The sequence below is a fragment of the Rhinoraja longicauda genome, chromosome 16 (genome assembly GCF_053455715.1).
Source record: "Rhinoraja longicauda isolate Sanriku21f chromosome 16, sRhiLon1.1, whole genome shotgun sequence".
Classification (NCBI taxonomy): Eukaryota; Metazoa; Chordata; class Chondrichthyes; order Rajiformes; family Arhynchobatidae; genus Rhinoraja; species Rhinoraja longicauda.
Window position 1 is genome coordinate 24447745 of NC_135968.1, and position 19647 is coordinate 24467391.

Below are 19647 nucleotides of genomic sequence, written 5' to 3' on the forward strand. Positions count from 1 at the left end.
CTGTGCATGATCCTTATCCCTCAATCCCTGATCTATCAAAAAGCCTATTGGCTACATGGCTCCAATACTTGCAAAAATATACCCGGCAAATCTCTTTAAAATGTTGCCTCTCTCACCTTAAAGCTATGCTCCCTAGTCTTTGACATTTCCACACTGGGACAAAGGTTATGACTGTCTACCCTATATGCCTCTCATAATTTTGTATACTTCTATCAGGTCTTCCATCAGCCTCTGGAGTCCAGGGAAAGCAATCCAAGTTTGGCATTTAGAGCTAATACCCTCTGATAGGAGTGTAGGAGTGTAGTCTGAGAAATCAGAGAGGGAGTGGGATGGAGAATAAAGTGGCAGGCAAGAGACAGCAAAGCTGTTACTCCATCCACTTACTTTCTCCAATGAATGCTCTACACTAGACTGGAAGCTGTGCATTGTTTTACTGGTCCTAATCCATATGCGTTTGGGAGGTTTTTATTACAATCATTGTCATCAATTTATGCCATAAACCTGGAAGGACGTTTGTGTAAAGAGACGTCCTTTGCACACAGAGTCTTTTACTGGATATTGTTTATTAATTTCACTACACAAGTTATGCCCTAGCTGTCCGTGGTCATCACTGGCACTAGAGAGCGAGCTGGAGGTGGGGAAGCTACAATTATACCAGAGACAATGGGGAGTGGTTAGTAGTGGTGAGGTCATTATGTTAAAGGAACATGCACTGATCTACATCCTTCCTCTTGGAAACAAAAGTGACCACGGCTCATGCGCTAGGCTCAAACTACAAGCAGGGAGCAGATAGAATGCAGCACAACACAGACTACTCGTACACACCGTACCGGACAGGCGGCCTGACCACTCTCCCAGAGCGGGTGCGCAACCCACCATCCCCTCCGGTCGAAGGAACAGCATGGATGGGTGCGGGTACAGAGGCTGGGGAACCAGGGGAAGGAGGAGGACTGGGAAGCGATACACGCGCAGGCGAGGGAGGGGAAGGGGGCTGGGGCGACTGCGGATGTACCGGAGCAGGAGGCACATCAGGCACCGGGGACTGGACGGGAGGTGAATACGGGACCGCGGGAGGCGGTGCAGGCTCGTTTACCAGCATCAGGTGCTGGCGGGTACGGCGGTACACGGTGCCCTCGTAGTTGACCAGGTACGACCGTGGAGAGTCAGCATTGCCGACGACCACGGCCAGCCGGTGGTGACCGGAGGTGGACTCCATCCGGACAACCTGGCCAGCGAACAGAGGTGGAAGGGGACGGGACGATTTGTCAAAGGAGCGCTTCTGAATGAGCTGCTTTTCAGTGAAGCGCTCCCTGACAGCGGCAGGGCTCCGAGCCGTGGGTTGCAGGGATTGCTGGGAGACGGGGATAGGGGGTCTAGTGGTGCGGGACATGAGGCGCTGGGCAGGGGAACCGAGCGCGGGGTCCCGGGAGATGTTGCGGAGGTTGAGGAGGGCAAGGTACAAGTCCGAACTGTCAAGCCGGCAACGTTCCATCAGTTCCTTAGCGCTGCGGACAGCGCGCTCTGCAAGTCCATTGCTTTGCGGGTACTCGGGGCTGCTGGTGATGTGGCGAAAGTTCCACCGGGTGGCGAAAGCAGCAAACTCCGCGCTGGTAAACTGGCTGCCGTTGTCGGACTGGAGGGATGCCGGGGAACCAAAGGTAGAGAAGTGGCGGCGAAGCTTCCCGATGACGGCAGCAGACGTGAGGGACGGCAGCAGGTCCACCTCGAACCAGCTGGAGTAGGAGTCCACCAGGGCCAGGTAGTGTTTGCCACGCCACTCGAAAATATCGGCGGCAACAGCCATCCACGGCAACTCGGGAGCCGGCTGCTGCAGGAGAGGCTGGCGCTGCTGATGAGGTAATAGGCTGTTGCAGGCAGCGCAGGCGGAGACCCTGTCCCGGATGTCCTTGACCATGCCAGGCCAGTAAAACTGTGCTTGGGCCTGGGATAACGTGGCCTCCACCCCTGGGTGTCCGTTGTGGGCAGTCTGGAAGTAGTGATCTCGCAGCGCAGCCGGCACCACAACCTTGTGACCCTTCACCACCACGCCCGCGTGCAGCACCAGTTCATCCCGAACCAGGAAGTAGGGCACGGCACCAGCCGGCAGGGAAGACCGTCGTTCAGGCCAGCCACGGCGGATGACGCCCGCAAGCTGTTGAAGGTTCGGATCAGCGGCAGTGTGTGTGACCAGGGACTGCATCTGCCAAGATGGAACGATGTTGACGTTCAACACCATCAGGTCAGCCGATTCGTACGGATGGCGGGAAATGGAAGGTAGTGGGGCACGGGACAAAGTGTCTGCCACGAACATCTCCTTGCCTTTGCGGTACACGATTTCGAATGTAAAACGCTGCAGCTGCAGCATCATTCGCTGCAAGCGGGACGAGGCTGCGTGGATGGGCTTGTTTAAAATAGAGACCAGCGGCTGGTGGTCAGTTTCGATGGTGAAAGTTTTTCCCAGAAAGTAGTCTCTGAATTTGGAGCACGCGAACACCACGGCAAGGAGCTCCTTTTCAATCTGTGCGTAGCGCTGTTCAGCAGGGGTCATTGTGCGAGAGGCATAGGAGACGGGCAGCTGTCGGTCGTCGTAGAGCTGCAGGCAGGCAGCACCAAGGCCGAACCGAGATGCATCGCAGGTGAGGACGATTGGCCTGTTCAGGTCGAAGAACTGCAAAGTGGGGGTCCGTGCGAGTCTGGACCTCAGGGCCACGAAGGCCGATTGGTGGTGCGGGAGCCAGACCCAGGCATTGTCCTTCTTGGTCAGCTCCCTCAGGGGGGCACTCAGTTCGCTGAGGTCGGGTATGAACTTACCCAAGTAGTTGACCATGCCCAGGAAGCGCTGCAGGCCGGGCACGTCAGTGGGAGCGGGCATTTCGGTGATCGCCGCCGTCTTCTCGGGGTCTGGCTTCAGGCCCCCCGCCGTGAAAACGTGGCCGACGTAGGTGACTTCCTCAACGCGGAACCGACACTTCCTTCGATTAAGCTTGAGATTGATCTCACGAGCCTTGTCCAGGACTTGGCGGAGGTGTCGGTCATGCTCAGCGACGTCCCTCCCGTACACCAGGATGTCATCCACAATGATGGCGCACGGCAGCCCAGCAAACAGCTGCTCCATCGTACGCTGAAAAACCTCGCTTGCCGAGTTGATCCCAAACGGCATGCGGAGGAAACGGAACCTGCCGAACGGTGTGCTGAAGGTGGTCAGGAAGGAGGAACGTGCATCCAGCGGGATCTGCCAAAAGGAGCTCTTGGCATCCAGGACCGAGAAAACTGTGGCTGGACCGACCTGTGCCGCGACGTCCTCCACCGTCCGCATGGGGTAGTGCGGGCGTTTAATAGCCAGGTTCAGGTCCTTGGGGTTGATGCAGATCCTGATCTCGCTCGCGTCCTTCTTGGCAGCGACCACCATGGTGGAGACCCACTGGGTGGGGGCACTCACCTCCTTGAGGATGCCCATGTCCACCATGCCACGTAGTGTGGACTCCACGCGGCCCTTCATGGCAAAAGACACACGGTGGGCCGGTCTGACCACTGGGTCGACCCCCGGGTCCACAACGATCTTGTAGGCACAGGGCAGCTTCCCCAGGACGTCATCAAATCGGTCAGGGTACTCGATCAGGGGGTCCATGGGGGCCTGCACCAGGTGGATGTCGCGGTGGAATGAGACCAAACCAAAGTCCTGGCATGCACGGGCGCCCAGCAGGGTGACGTTGTCAGATGCTAGCAGGAGGAACGTGAGGGGCCGAGAGGTCTCCAGAACAGTACAGATAACCGTTGCCTTTCCCACGGCAATCAGAACGCCTCCCCCATAGGCATGGAGGCGGGAGTTGTCAGGAGTAACCCTCTCCCCCGAGCTTATCTGCTCGAAGAGGCCCACAGACATAACATTTGCAAACGCCCCAGTATCGACCTTGGCAGGGAAGGAGTGTCCATTGACTGTAACATGCACGGATGGATCCGTTATCAATGCAGGTGCACCCAAAAGCGAAAACAGCATAGAGTCTCCATGGGAGGAAGTCGTATCTGAGCCATGGAGTTCCTCATGTTGGTACCGGGAACCGGTTGCGCTATCATCGGTCGCAAGGTTGTTTAGACTCCCTCTAGGAGCAGGGACAGGTCTCCCACGAGAACGACAAGCTGCAGAAAAATGGTTCTGCCTCCCGCAGGAATTACAAGTTTTGCCCTGCGCTGGGCAAACGTTATACCTGTGTGACGAGAAGTTGCAGTTTGGGCATCTGCGAGGGGTGACCATAGTGGGCGCGGAGGGGGTGACCCTGGTCTGCGGGTCATTCAATCGCCGGCGGCCGGTGAAATTTATGTCCTGGGGCGCCGGCCGAGATACTGAGCCAACAGCAGAGGCCATGCGTGCGGCATGTATGGCGTCCGTTAGCGACAGGTCAGGCTTCATCAGGAGCTCATCCCGCAGCTTAGAGTTTAGGAGACCGTTGACCAGGACGTCCCTGATCATCTCGTCGGGTGTAATCGTTTGAAGGCGGCACCGCCGAGCCATATGTCTTAAAGATGCAATGAAGGCGTCAACGTGCTCCCCTGGAGTCTGACGCCGCGAGAAAAAGTTGAAACGTTCGATAATGTTATTGGTGGGTATATCGCAGAGGGCAGTGAACTTAGCCATGAGACATACCGGGTCGTTGCGGTCCTCCGGAGGGACGAATTCGAACGACGCATAGCGTTCCATTGCCTCCGGACCAGCCAGGTTGAGGAGCAGGTGAGCTTTTATCGCAGCAGTTGCATCAGGATGGGCAATCGCTATATAGTGCTCGTAGTCCCGCTGGAAGACAGTCCAGCGGTGCACTATGTCCTCATCAAAAACAAGCGTGTCCGGACGACGACACGAGGGAGCCATGGCAAAGTGGAAGGATGGGACACAACTGGGACGAACAAATGCTAAAAATAAAAACCCGATAAACAGGAGACGCAAGTCTACCGCTCTGACACCATGTAAAGAGACGTCCTTTGCACACAGAGTCTTTTACTGGATATTGTTTATTAATTTCACTACACAAGTTATGCCCTAGCTGTCCGTGGTCATCACTGGCACTAGAGAGCGAGCTGGAGGTGGGGAAGCTACAATTATACCAGAGACAATGGGGAGTGGTTAGTAGTGGTGAGGTCATTATGTTAAAGGAACATGCACTGATCTACAGTTTGGTCCATGGATGATGGGCAGGGACGAAATAAGATGGTAGGTGTTGCATCTCCTGCAGTTGCAGGAGAAGATCGATGATAATGGGGAGTATTAGGGAAGGGTGGTGGTAGCACTTGCATTCACAAAAGAAACAGGGGACTGTGGGGATGAAATTATTATTAACTGGGAGCCTATTGTCTCAGATGGAGGTAGAAGAGTCAAGAAAGGTTTGTTAAAAATCAGATGAAATCACATGAAAGTGAAGGCTGGATGGAAATTAACAGCAAAAGTAATTAAAGTGACAAAGAACTATTTTAACCTGTTTGTGACTCACAAAGATGCGGTTTCTTTTAATCACAGGTTAATAAACAAGCTAGGTTGTTCACAGGCTAATTCATATCGATTCTAAGCAGCCTCCAAATGAAAAATATACAAGAATGGATCATTAATTAAAAGCCAGCAGTTTTAAAAACTCATACATTTTTAAATGGTATTATCAAAGATAATTAGCTCTTGTGAGAACATTATCCTTGAAATTTCAGAATTTGTGGAACTACCCGTCAAGCAACATTATGAGCACATTTTCAGTGGTACTTACATAATAGGGAGTCTTTGGAATGGATTTTATGTACTCTAATATTTAGTTTAGTTTAGAGATACAGTGAAATAGCTCCTTCAGCCCACCGAATCTGCGCCAACCAGCGACCCCCTGACCTGCTGAGTTACTCCAGCATTTTGTGTCTTTTTTTGTAAACCAGCATCTGCAGTTCCTTGTTTCTACAAGGCAAATCATCAAGTGGTGGAAACCAAACTAATAGCTTTAAGTACAGTGGTTGGCATGAACATACGATACAATATGATACGATAGAACTTTATTTATCCCAGGAGGGAAATTGATCTGCCAACAATCATAAAACACAAGATACATGAACCATGAAATTATGGTGGTAGATTGTAGGGGGATGATCATGAACATGGAAGGTAGAATGGCCTGTTTCCATGCTGAATAACCCCCATGGCTCTGTGACTCTTGTGAAATGTCAAACAAAAAAGAGGTTGCAAAATAGTGGAAGAGTTAAACATTTCCAAAGTGAGCCAGAGGGTCCAAATTTCTCTGTGTTACACAGCCTTTCTTGTCAAACTGTATTAAGAACTGGAATAGATTAATATTTGGAAATTAAATGGTTAGAAAATATTGTAATTTGCATACGATGCACATCCTGAGATAAATGACAAATAAAATAATGTAGCTTGACAGATAGATTGAACTATTAAAGAATGATGATTTATAAATGTGGAAATGCATACACACTGTAGATAAGAAGACAGGTAATCATAGATCTATATTGCCAGTATGGGATAAATGTGTTCAGTCCAACAATGCAACCCTTTGAACAACTGCACTCTGTGAAAGGTCAACTTCCCTGAGCCCTTGGTTACAATTAAGGGTTGTTTCTTAACCTTAAAACTGCTGTTTGTAACCAAAAATAACAAGAAGGTTATTTGATAACTTGATGCTGAACTTGTGTAAGTGAATGTGTGAGAGCTTATACATAGATAGTGAAGAGAATACAAAAGACAACATTCATATCATCTCAAAGAGATTCTGGAGATTGATAATCCAAACGGAAGAGTTAGAGTTAAGGTTAGAGTTATTACTTGAGCATAAGGTTAGAGTTATTACTTGAGCATAAAAGCAATTTTGTGAATCAGTTTTCTAAGATACGACTGGCAATAACAGATCCAGATATAAACTAGCTGTCAACTTTCAAATGTAGTCATCCCATTGTGTTCCTTCTGTGCTCATCATTGGGTTCATCACTGTGCATGAAATGTGGAAACAAGGAGCTGCAGATGCTGGTTAATGCACAAAAAGACACAAATTGCTGGAGTAACGCAGTGGGTCAGGAAGTGTCTCTGAGAGCATGGATAGGTGACATTTCATGTCAAGACCCTTCTTCAGACTGATTGTAGAGGGATGATTGAAAATTTTTGTTGGCTGCTCTTAAGCAAGTAAAATGGGATAAGATGTAACTTTTCAGTTCCATCTTTTGTTTCATAGCACGTTACAAGTTATGAGGTGACGGGAGGAATCCAGGTTAGTTCAGGAAGCAAGAGCAAGTAATTGTCGGAAACGTTTAAAGGCAGTGACAAGAACTGCCAGGTTATTGTTCCCGCGCCTTCTATAACATAGGCAAAGATCTCCAACATTCTGGACTGGCAAATGAGGAAACATTCCAATCACCGTTCAATCCCACCGCCTCCCACAGTTCATCCCCACCGTCTCCCACAGTTCATCCCCACCATCTCCCACAGTTCAGTCCCACCATCTCCCACAGCTCAATCCCACCATCTCCCAAAGTTCAATCCCACTGGCTCCCAGTTCAATCCCACCATCTCCCACAGTTCATCCCCATCATCTCCCACAATTCATCCCCACCGTCTCCCACAGTTCATCCCCACCTTCTTCGACAGTCCATTCCCCACCGAGATCAAATAAAATACAAAATGCTCAAAGCAGCTTTTGGAAATGGTTGCTTTTACATACTTCATCCAAATGTCTGGGCATCATCTCATCTCCCTCTCAGTCTGATATAACATTTAAAGTAAAACCCTGCTGGAACATTGGGATAACCTATAATTATCAGAGCTTTCAATATAAAGGTGAGTGAATGGATCTCAAAATAATGTTATACATTGGCAGATAGGTTTGATCTTCAGTCTAATTTGGTTTAAGTGACCTTTCGAAATGACATTTCATTTATCAGAAAGAGTATATTTAATTTTCATTAGAATGAAAAATGTTAATCATGTCAGTTTGCCTTATTCACACTGAATACTAAATATTATAACTGGTAAGACATTCAGTGGATGCAGATATTTATTTAGCGATTCTTATAAATCAGTGTTAATACAGAAATGATTAAGAATGGAAGACTTGAATTGCTTTAGTTTTCTGAGGTATAGTGATTTCTTAATTATTAATTAAGAGTCAATTACATCAGTCGTTCTTCATAGGAAAGATATATACAGCTAATGCCTCATAAATCAAAGATTTTTTGTTGAAGAAAAATATATAGGATTTCTTTGTACTAAAACTCCATTTGTTTTAACATCTAATTAAATCACTGTAATTAAAATATAATTAAAAACAATAGTCGCAATAATCGTGGAAAATTTGCCCATTACACAAAACATTCAGAATATAATCAGTTATATATTTATGTGTGGCTGTTTACTAGTGACAGTGGCAACATGCTGTCCTATTAAATAACATATGCCATTGAACCCCCCCCCATGACAACAGGGTTTACTAATATCAGCAGAGGATGGACTATCTGGGTTTACACTCTTGTTCATAAGTTTATAAGTTATTGGAGTGGAATTAGGCCATTCGGCCTATCAAGTCTATTCCGCCAATCAATCATGACTGATCTATCTTTCCCTCTCAACCCCATACTCCTGCCTTCTCCCCATAACCCCTTACACCCTTACTAATCAAGAATCTGTCAATTTCCATCTTAAAAACACCCAATTACTTGGCCTCTACAGCCATCTGTGGCAATGAATTCCACAGATTCACCACCCTCTGCCTGAAAATATTCCTCCTCATCTCCTTTCTAAAGATACGTCCTTTTATTCTGAGGCGATGACCTCTGGTTCTAGACTCTCCCACTAGTGGAAACATCCTCTCCACATTCACTCTATCCAGGCCTTTCGCTATTCCATAAGTTTCAATGAGGTCCCCACTCATCCTTCTAAACTTCAGTGAGTATATGCCCAGTGCTATCAAATGCTCATCATATGTCAACCCCAACATTCCTGGGATTATTCTTGTAAACCTCCTCTGGGCCCACTCCAATGCCAACACATCCTTCCTCAGTTACAGGGCCTCAAACTGCTCACAATACTCCAAACAGGATCTGACCAGTGCCTTATAAAGCCTCAGCATTACACCCCTTTGCACAGACTTCACTGGTTTTTGGCAATAGATCAGTTCCAACACAACCAACCAATTTTAAATGGAACCATTCTCCACTGTTATGCATCATGATATTCCATGACAAGGGGCATTATTGGTCTGGTTACTATTGACCTATTAGAGTGTAATGGTGTGGCCACACGGATTTGGTGTTTGCAGTAACGGGTGATTTATTAAATTGGCGCTTGTGCACAAGGAGGCCAGCCAAAGCTGACCTGTCTCGTGTGACTTTGGTACATTTTTTATATCCTCAGATGACAAGACTACTCAGAAAATTAATAAATAGTAACTCGAGGTCTTAATTTCAGAATGGAACTCAGAAAGACCTAATTAGGTGACAAACAGAATGAGATGATTATCCACAAGTCTAAATTTGTGAACAGTAGATCTGTGCACGCACAATCAATGAAATTCCCTGTTAGGCTTTGAATGCGGTTTCCTGTCACCACATTAGCACAATCCACATCTCTGTTTACTAATTGTTAGCCTTTACTGTTGTTTACCCTACAACACTGGTCCTGTCCTGGCCTTGATAAACTTTAACTGAAACTCCAACCTGCCAGTGGATTTTAGCATTATAACTTCTGGAATCTTCATTCGGGTGAAACTAAAGACATGGAAAGCACAGTGACACAGCTGGCAGGGCCACTACCTCTCAGCCCCAGAGACATTAGGTTCGATCTTGACCACGGGTGCCGTCTGTTTGGAGTTTGCACGTTCTTCCTGTGACCACATGTATTTCATCTGGGTGCTCCAGTTTCCTCCCACATCCCAAAGATGTTTGAGTTTGCAGGTTAATTGCCCTCTGTAAATTACCCCGAGAGTGAGTGCAAAAGTGGGATAACATGGAGCGAGTATGAACAGGTGATTGATTGTCAGTGTGGACTCGGTGGGCTGAAGGTACTGTTTCCATGCTGTATATAGTGGGAGAGTCTAGAACTAGGGGTCATAGCCTCGGAATTAAAGGACGTTCTTTTAGGAAGAAAATGAGGAGAAATGTCTTTAGTTAGCGGGTGGTGAATCTGTGGAATTCTTTGCCACAGAAGGCTGTGGAGGCCAAGTCAGTGGATATTTTCAAGGTGGAGATAGATAGATTCTTGATTAGTACAGGTGTCAGAGGTTATGGGGAGAAGGCAGGAGAATGGAGTTAGGAGGGAGAAATAGAAATTGAATGGCGTAATAGACTTGATGGGCCGAATGGCCTAATTCTATTCCTATCCCTTATGACCTTATCATCTTATGATCTTTCAATCAATTCAATCAATCAATTTACACTTGATATGTTCCTGAATAATAACAAATAATTAGAAGTACAGAGATTGACAGGTTCTTGATTAGTAATGGTGTCAAAGGATGTGGGAAGAAAGCAGAAGAATGGGGTTGAGAGGGAAAGATAGCTCAGCCATGATTGAATAGCAGAGTGGACTCAATGGGCTGAATGGCCTAATTCTACTCCTACAACTTATCAACTTATGAATTTTAAAACATAAACATGACTACAAAGCAATTATCTTCATTTAAACCACATGGAATAAAAGGACAAAGTACTAAATTAAAATATAAATTTAAATTTACGTTCAGTTTTTCACAAGTGGAGTCGAAAAGTGCTGATTTAAAAAAAATCAAATCCTTCTTGAAGTTAGTAGGTTGAACCATTGGACAAGGGCAGAGTCCTCTTTCTGTTAGATTTCAGTGTACTTTTGCCAATTTTATCTTCTTCATCCTAAAATAAAAGTGATATCTTAAAGTGTGCTTCAAGATGTGTTCATTTGTATTTTAGATTCAAATTGTAGAATGATTGCGTCCATTGGTCAATTGATCAAAGTTCTTTGTTTGATCCAATGAGACACTTGCAATGTGTGGATCTTTGAAGACACTGCCATTGGTCTCAAAATTCTAGCGCCAAGCCATTAAGGCCCTACTGAGTAGTTTTGTAACATCTTCTGGTGTAAGTGTGTAATTGAGGATCAGGAAGGAAAGGTAATAGTTACTCCCAATTGGAACTGGGGTCGAAGTAGAGCTGGCCATCAGGTGACAGGCTGTGTTATGGTGATTCTAGTAGCCACATTAAATGATTGGAATATGGTGGGTACTGGCCTGGGGTTAGATCGTACAGCTGCTGGGCTGATGGAAGGTCAGGGTATTAGGAGAAGGAAGATCAGTGGGTGTGGGAGTACAGAGTTGCTGCCTGGGCTGACCAGACTACACTTTAGGCTTTCGAGATACAGCATGGAAACAAGCCCTTCGGCCCACCGAGTCAGCACCGACCAGCGACCTGGTAGGACAGTCACATGCAGGATAGGTTATGACCTATTATGACCTCCACTGGGATGGTGTCTGAGTTGATGGCGGCCCTGTGAGGGACTGTTTCCATCCTATTATTAATAACATATAGGTAAATAATAACTAAACTTATTAATATGTATAGAATCATATCAGATTTCCAACATAATATTTGCTGTTGTGTCATACAGTTTAAAATAGTCTACCTGGCTATGTTATTGGCCAGTAGTTTTAAGCTGGACATGGTCATGAGATGTCCATCTTCTGGCACAACTTCTCTGGTCGATTCCAAAGACCGTTCTGCAGGGAGGATAATATGTGTTTTAGTCATTCACGACATCTGGATATCACTGGGAAGACTCTTCCAGCAACCTAGAGATAGTTATTGCCCATTGTAATTGCCCTTGAAAACAGTCCGTCAATTGTTTCTCAGTCATTAACGGCATCTGGACATCACTAGAAAGACTCCTCTAGCCAACCTAGACGTAGATATTGCCCATTGTGAGGGGCCTTGAAAAAGTGGTGATGAGCATCTGCTTTCGAACCACTTTACATCAAGTGCACTGTTCTGTGCAAAGCTGAGTTCCAGGATTTTGTCTCTGCAAAAAGTAAAGAAAATAATATATTCCCAAATCAGGATGGTGTGTGACTCAGTGTGATGCTTGTGTGGCAGTGTTTCCCAACCTGGTTCTTCTATAGACTGGTGGGACACAATGCAACTGCTTGCTACTATTATAGCAAGGGATTAAATGGTTAAAGATGAGATGGATAGACATTCCAATGGATTGCATGACCTGTGTGGTGTTGTATTTCTTGTATGTGGAGCTGTATTTATTTGAGAAAATGCAGAGAATTCCATCAAACTGCTGAAATGCACTTTGTAGTTGATGAAAAATGTGGCTGTGAGGGAGTGAGGTGCTCACCAAAGACTACCAAATATCTCTAGACTACTCCTGTGGCCACAGTATTTATAATGCTGCGAACACAAAGTGTTGGAGTAACTCAGCGGGTCAGGCAACATCTCTGGAGTAACAGGAATAGCAAACGTTTCAGGTCAGGACTATCCTTCAGACTGATTGTAAAGGGGAGAATTGGATTTGAAACCTAAATAAGCCAAATAATCAAAGCTAAATAATCGGGCTGACTCAGTTAAGTTTCTGGTCATGCCCATCCTTCTCAATCCTCCAGGATTTAGGTATGGTAAATTCAACAATGTGATTGAACATCTTTCTCTGGTTTGAAATGGCATTGCATGGCACTTGTGTAACACAATCGGCTCAGCACCTGTTTAGGTCTTATTGCACCCAAACTAAACGACTTAATGATATAAGGAAGATAGACACAAAAAGCTGGAGTAACTCAGCGGGACATGTAGCATCTCTGGAGAGAAGGAATGGGTAATGTTTTGGGTCAAGACCCTTCTTCAGACTAGTCAGGGGAAAGGGAAACGAGAGATATAGACAATGATGTAGAGAGATAAAGAACAATGAATGAAAGATGTGCAAAAGTTGTGAATGGGGCTGAACACAACACAATCATCAATGAAAATTCCTGTTTCTGAACCTACGACACAGGGAAGATGATGGTTGGTGGGAGCTAGGATCCTATCCTGAGAAGCTGCTGCAGTAGTGCCACAATGCATGGTAAATAACTTACAACAAGAACTGTTGGTATTAATTGCTGCCTAAGTATTTAAGCCTTCTTAATGAAATATTTATGAGATGAACCATTTTGTTTGTATTGCTTGAAAATCCATTTTCAACGGCTGGAGAGAGGGAAGGCAGTGTGTCATATTTAATATTTTCTTATGACACAGAAAGAAGCCATTTGGCCTACTGAGTCTATGCTGGCCCCCAGAACAATCCCATCAATCTCTCTTCCCATTTATTTCCCTATAATCTTTTCTGTCACACACGCTCGTTATCAACGGCCCAATTCTCCTACCATCCATTTATACTATGGGCAATTAATTTACTAACCCGCACACCTTTCAGATGTGAAAGGAAACTGGAGAACTCGGGACAAATCCTTAGAGTCACCGGGAGAACATGTAAACCCCACAGATTCTGCACTGGAGGTCTGCTATCAATTTAAAGAATTTTCTCTGACCTCCAGTTTATATAAATAGGAATTAGATGTGACACCAAAAAACATTTAAGAACAGCAACAAATTACTTATTAGCCAATTAGATGCAAGCATTTCTAACTGGGTTGATTGTAAGTTTACAAAAAAAACCTAAGGATGTTAAAGCGAGTTAATCCACAAAATCACAGTACTGTGTGGAAATGTAGATATGTTGGTTGGTAAGTTTGCAGATGACACAAAAATCAGTTACATACAGTGAAGAAGGATGTCAAAGGATACAGTAACATATAAGTCATTAGAGTATGGGCAGAGAAATGGCAAATGGAGTTTAAGTATGAGGTGATATTGCCCGGCGGGGGTATCAGAGTCGGGAGCCTCGATCACCTCGACGCAGCAGTTTTGACTGCCCGACCATGGGTGAAGAAGCAAGAAGGAGATAAGACTTTCTTTTTTACCTTCCATCACAGTGTGGAGGTACCTGGAGGAGAGTCACTGTGATGGATGTTTGTGTTGAATTGTGTAGTTGTGTGTTTTGTTGCTTTTTCAGTGTTGTGACTGCATGGTAACTAAATTTTGTTCAAACTTGTTTTGAATGACAAATAAAGATATTCAATTCAATTCTATTCATATGCTCTAAGAAGTTAAATGTTATGGGAAAGTATACAGTTAATGGCATGACCCTTAATAGCATACATGTCTTAGGCCAATAATGATCAACTGTTAGTCATTACCTTGTAGTTATCTTGTACTGTTCTTTTTGATATTACTTCATTTTGGTGTATAGAAGTATTCTTTTCATGCAGTCAAATTTCTCTTTACCATTAAAATGAAATATAGCTCCTTATTGTGTGTATTCTATTATTTATTCTTAATCTTTTTATTTAATAATTTAATTTATTGTTTCTTAAAGTGACTAATGTGCTGTTCTCTTTTTTTCCACAAAATGCTGGAGTAACTCAGCAGGTCAGGCAGCATCTCAGGAGAGAAGGAATGGGTGACGTTTCGGGTCAAGACCCTTCTTCAGACTGCTGTTCTCTTTGCTCATCATAATATACCATGGGTGTTCTCATTCCTGGTTACCTAGTGACTCTGGTGAGTAAGTGTAAAAGTGATCTGGCAATTGCTGGCAGCACCCTTTGCTGTTACCACGAGAGTCATGCAAGGAACTTTGGGGTATTGCAGATCCATCGGAATCTGTGCCCCAATAAGAACTAGTGTTGTCTCTCCAGATTTCTATTCTGGAATGGTGGCCAAACTAATATCATCTGCTTCAAATGATCTACTACCCAAAGTCTTTTTTTTTCCACAGCAGAGGGGAGAGGATAGAAATGTGCACAGTACAATCATGTCTTTTACCTCCCACAATAAATCACTGTTTCCCTTACCTGGTTTAGTCTGTAACTGTTCTTCATGCAGATCTATTTGTTGTGACAGAATCAAGTATGCTGTAATCTCTGGTGGATCATTGTTAAGAAAATTAAATGTGCACCAATAAAAAAGTAATATTAGCATACTTCTATGTTAAATATATACAGGAAGCCACTGGACTAAAGCAAAATATTGTTCCTCTTTTATCTGTGGTTATCAAAGTGGAGTACAAAGGAATTCCAAACGTTCTCTGTATAAGTAATGACCATATCTGAAGGATTGTTGTGCTTGATCTTTCTTCATTGCTCCTGTAGCCTTACTATTGTAGTCCAGGTCTAGGTCCAGATCTAAATGCTGTGAAATTTTAATAATTCCATTTTTAAAATCCAACTTTCCAATCCTAATGCACATGTGCTGTTTTTCAAATTATAACATTACTCGTGCAGGTCAAGTTGACAATGCAAGATTATTTAGGTTGTGAATGAATATTTAGTGAACCAAATGAGCTTTTCCAATAATCTGGTCGTTTAGTGCTTACTATTACTGATATTTTAAATTCTAATTGTCTGTCTAGTCACCTTAATTTAAATTCTCCAACCACTATGGTGGGATTCAAACTCACATGAACCATCTTGATCCATGATCAGGTCACTCAAGCTGGATTTCTAACTAAACCATCCTGTGTGAAGTCTAAAGAAGGGTCCCAAACAAAACGTCACCCACCCTTGTCTCCAGAGATGCTGTCTGACCCGCTGAGTTACACCAGCACATTGTGTCTTTTTTTGTTGTTGTAAACCAGCATCTACAGTTCCCTGTGTCTACAATTATTCACAGCATTCACAGCATTGGTCTACAGAGATGATTTTGACCAATAGCTAGCAACTCTTATTGTAAGGTAGACACAAAATGCTGGAGTATCTCAGCGGGTCAGGCAGCATCTCAGGAGAGAAGAAATGGGTGACATTTCGGGTCGAGACCCTTCTTAAGGTAGATCTGAGTTTACCACCAGAAATAAATAGAAACCAGGGCTTCACCAGGCTTCTGCAATCTGCTATTAAATAACAAATCAGCACTCAGATTGACTTTCTCTGAAATTTAGTGTTTTCATTTTGTTTCTAACTGTTGTTGTAAAAGAACATTAACATATTTCTCAAAATATACAGGCATTTCCAAGTAGAATCATTTAAGAAAATCCACAAGGGCTTCTGGGAGCTATAATTATTATTGTACTTAAGAAATATTTCCCAGTAGTCAGACAGTTGTACATTAATTAATCCGAATACCAAAACCCATTTACAAGACAATGCTTAGGAAGCTGGCAGTCAAACATCTTTGCACTGAGAATTGAGACCAATTAATATTTCTCCTGAACTGCTTTATTGTAATTCTGAAGGACATGTGTAAAGATGAAAGATCCATAAAGTTAACAACCAACATCGGTGATTATTTTACAAGTTAGCGATAGCAGGATAACAGCAAATTGATTTTGCAGGATACGTGCTGCATTCGATAGTGAAATTGAAGCACTTTGCTTGTTGGCAATGGATTGTTCAGCCAAGACTTGGCTCACTTTTGAATTGCAGAGTGGTGCTATTTTTTCAATAGCCAGTGCAAATTCTGCACTTGTTAGATAACGAGGCTCACTTCCAGAATGCTGCAGAAGATTGGCTTCAAACTGAGGAATGCCCAGGTAGTATTCATAAAATAATGAAATCTCATTAATCGTGCTTTAAAGTGCAAATTAAAACAAAAATTACTCTATTCATTTAAGGTGTTAAAATGCTTAAATGGCATTTAATCTCCACTTACTTTGTTTCAATTCAAATTATCTTGGCTTTGGAATCCATGCTCTTTCAGAATGTTCTGAAATTCTTTGATAATGCCTGGGCTAATTATTAAATGAGGCTGAACAAAACAATCTGGGGTGTTCTGGTAGCTTAGCAGTTAAGAGAGGCTCTTCATAATCCTTTGCCCTGCCTGACCTATGGAATCTGACAGTCCTATTTCTGATAATGCTTTGCTAATTTATTTATAAACACAATTTATTTTTCATTCTAAAAATTAACACTTCCCCTGATCTTGTTAATTCTATTTTCCCATTTTTAAAAAATGATGGATATGGTTGTTGGAGATCTACACCTGATCATAGCGATGTTAATCTGACAGTCTCGTCCAGACCTACGATCTAACTCATAGGAGACTTGAACTGGATTGGATTTTATCGGACTTTATCTTGCACTAAATGTTGTACCCTTTATCCTTTATCTGTGCACTGTGGATGACTTGATCGTAATCATGTATAGTCTTTTCTTTGACTGGATAGAATACGAACAAAGGCTTTCCACCTTACCTCAGTACACATGACAATAATAAATTAAACTAACCTAAACTCAGATTCTGCCGTTGGCTCTAACTCTCCAGTCAAGCAAAACAGTGCTTTAAATGTGCACACAACCATTTGCGAAGATCTTTATTGACAAGTAACCAAATGCTGCTTGAATTTAATGTTAGCAAAGATGCAACTGATATAAGTGTTGGCCTTGGTTGAGGGTTCACTTTTAATTGAACGTGAAAGGCATGGGCTCCAGCCGCACTCAAGACATTTAAGTAATTCTTCCAAAAAATTCAATTGCACAATGCGGTATTTTTCAGTGTAATGCAATTGAAAATAATGACAGGAAATGGCCACGTTTCACATTACTTCAGTAATTCAACTGAGCGCAAATCACACTTACTCCTTGATGTGATTTCTGCACCAGGAGCACAAGGGATAAAATTATTCACTTACACTTTTCTTTTTATTTGGAACACTAAAGGGGAACTTGGACCACGTTGTTCTGGTAACATCTATCATTAGCTATTCATGGGACAACATGATAATCCCAGTGCGGTGCCAGAATATGATGCTTGCCAGAATTGCTTACCTTCATTCTCCAAGGCCTCCCTCCTCTCACCCTTTTTCCCACCCAAATTCTCTTCTGAACTCTGATCATTTTTGCCCAAAGCCCTGGTTAGGAGAGTCAAGAACTGAAGTACATGAGTTTTAATTTAGTTCAGTTTAGTTTAAAGATACAGCAGGGAAACAGGACCTTCGGCCCACTGGGTCCGTGCCAACCAACGATCCCTGTACTCTAGCACTATCCTACAAACTAGGGGCATTTACCAAAGTCAATTAATCTACAAACCTGTACATCTTTAGAGTGTGGGAGGAAACCGGAATACCCGGGGAAAACCCATGTGGTCACGGAGAGAATGTACAAACTCCGTACAAATAGCACCGTTATTCAGGATCGTACTCGGGTCTCTGGCGCTGTCTCTAGCAACTCTACTGCTTTGCCACCATATTGCCCTAAATAAGTTAAATGGGTTAAATAGATGAGAAGGACAACATTTAATAGGGACCTAAGGGGCAACATTTTCACAGAAAGTGTGGTATGTACATTGAACGAGAAGTGGTTGAAGCAGGAACAATAGCAGCATTTAAAATAAATGTGGACATATGTATATGGACATATACATGGATAGGAAAGGATTTGAGGGATATGGGCCACACATTTGCAAATGGGAATAACTTGGTTGGCATGGACAAGTTGAGCCGATGGGCTTGTCTCCGTACTCTATGACCCTATGACTTTATCACTCGATTTGAAGTAGGAGGAAAGGAACTAAGGAAATCGGTAGAGCAAAATGTGAAGTAACCCCAACTACAACATTCACATAAGATGCACATCTTCTGCATCTGCTCACCTCATCCATGCATCCAGCACAAGAAACATAGGTGTACTAAGTTGTTAATAATTGTCAATTTTAATAGGGCGTGCAATAAAGTCAGCAGATGCTGAGCCATATATTATCAGGAACCCATGATGTAATAGTGTAACAGTGTTTGGTGCAAAGGAGGATTGGAAGCATAGGAAGGTGTGTTAGGAGAATTGTTAGAACCATTACAATCCAGGGTCTTCGTCTCTTACTGGTTTCTTTATAAATTATATTTCTAGATTGAGTTGTCGATCCACCTGTTTTTGAAAAGTAACTTTTCTTATGAGCAACTGACAATCAGGAGGTAAATATGCATTGTGAAGCATGGTGTTTCTCTGTAAACGATTGACACCAGTAAAATGAAGATCTAATTGCCAGCCAATGAAGAGAGAATCAGAACATTGAGTCAGGGTGACGGAAGTATGTAACTGATCTCAGCAGAGAGACAGAAGAAGCATGAGTCCCCACACTGAGGGAGGGATTGTGCAGACAATATAGGGATCACCATATAATGCAGCTCGGACAACATGCATAGAACATAGACCATAGAGCAGCAGAACACAGGAACAGGCCCTTCTGCCCACAGTGTCCGCCCAAAACATGCCACCAAGATAAACTAATCTTCTCTGCCTGCACATGATCCATATCCCTCTGTTCCCCGCATATCCATGTGGGATAACTGGACGAGGAATTCCAACAGCAGATGCAAAGTGGAAATAATACATGGACTGGTACAAAGTGTAATTGAAGCAAAATATTTCCCAGACATCACTTTACTCCTCCTTAATCTCATCAAAACTTGTTGGGATTTCACAGTGGAAATGGAGTTGAACTGTACCTCAGTAACAGCCAATTACATACTCAAAATGAAAAGCGCTTACATGGTATTGCCAGGTGTACACAAAATGCTGGAGTAACTCAATGGGTCAGGCAGCATCTCTGGAGAGAAAGAATGGGTGACGTTTCGGGTCGAGACCCTTCTTCAGACTGATGTCAGCATTTCCAGCATTTTGTGATCAGTCT

General features: G+C 43.7%; 1 protein-coding gene across 1 annotated transcript in view; it reads right to left on the bottom strand.

The window, feature by feature from the left end:
• Positions 1-10758: 10758 nt before the first annotated feature.
• LOC144600934 (uncharacterized) overlaps positions 10759-19647 on the bottom strand; it is a 64493-nt gene continuing 55604 nt past the window's right edge. The window contains exons 8-11 of the mRNA XM_078412829.1: positions 16363-16540; positions 14883-14951; positions 11618-11711; positions 10759-10851 (exon numbers count right to left, since the gene is read on the bottom strand). Coding sequence (XP_078268955.1) covers positions 10818-10851; positions 11618-11711; positions 14883-14951; positions 16363-16540 — 375 coding nt within the window. The 3' untranslated portion in view covers positions 10759-10817. The remainder of the gene's footprint in view (positions 10852-11617; positions 11712-14882; positions 14952-16362; positions 16541-19647) is intronic.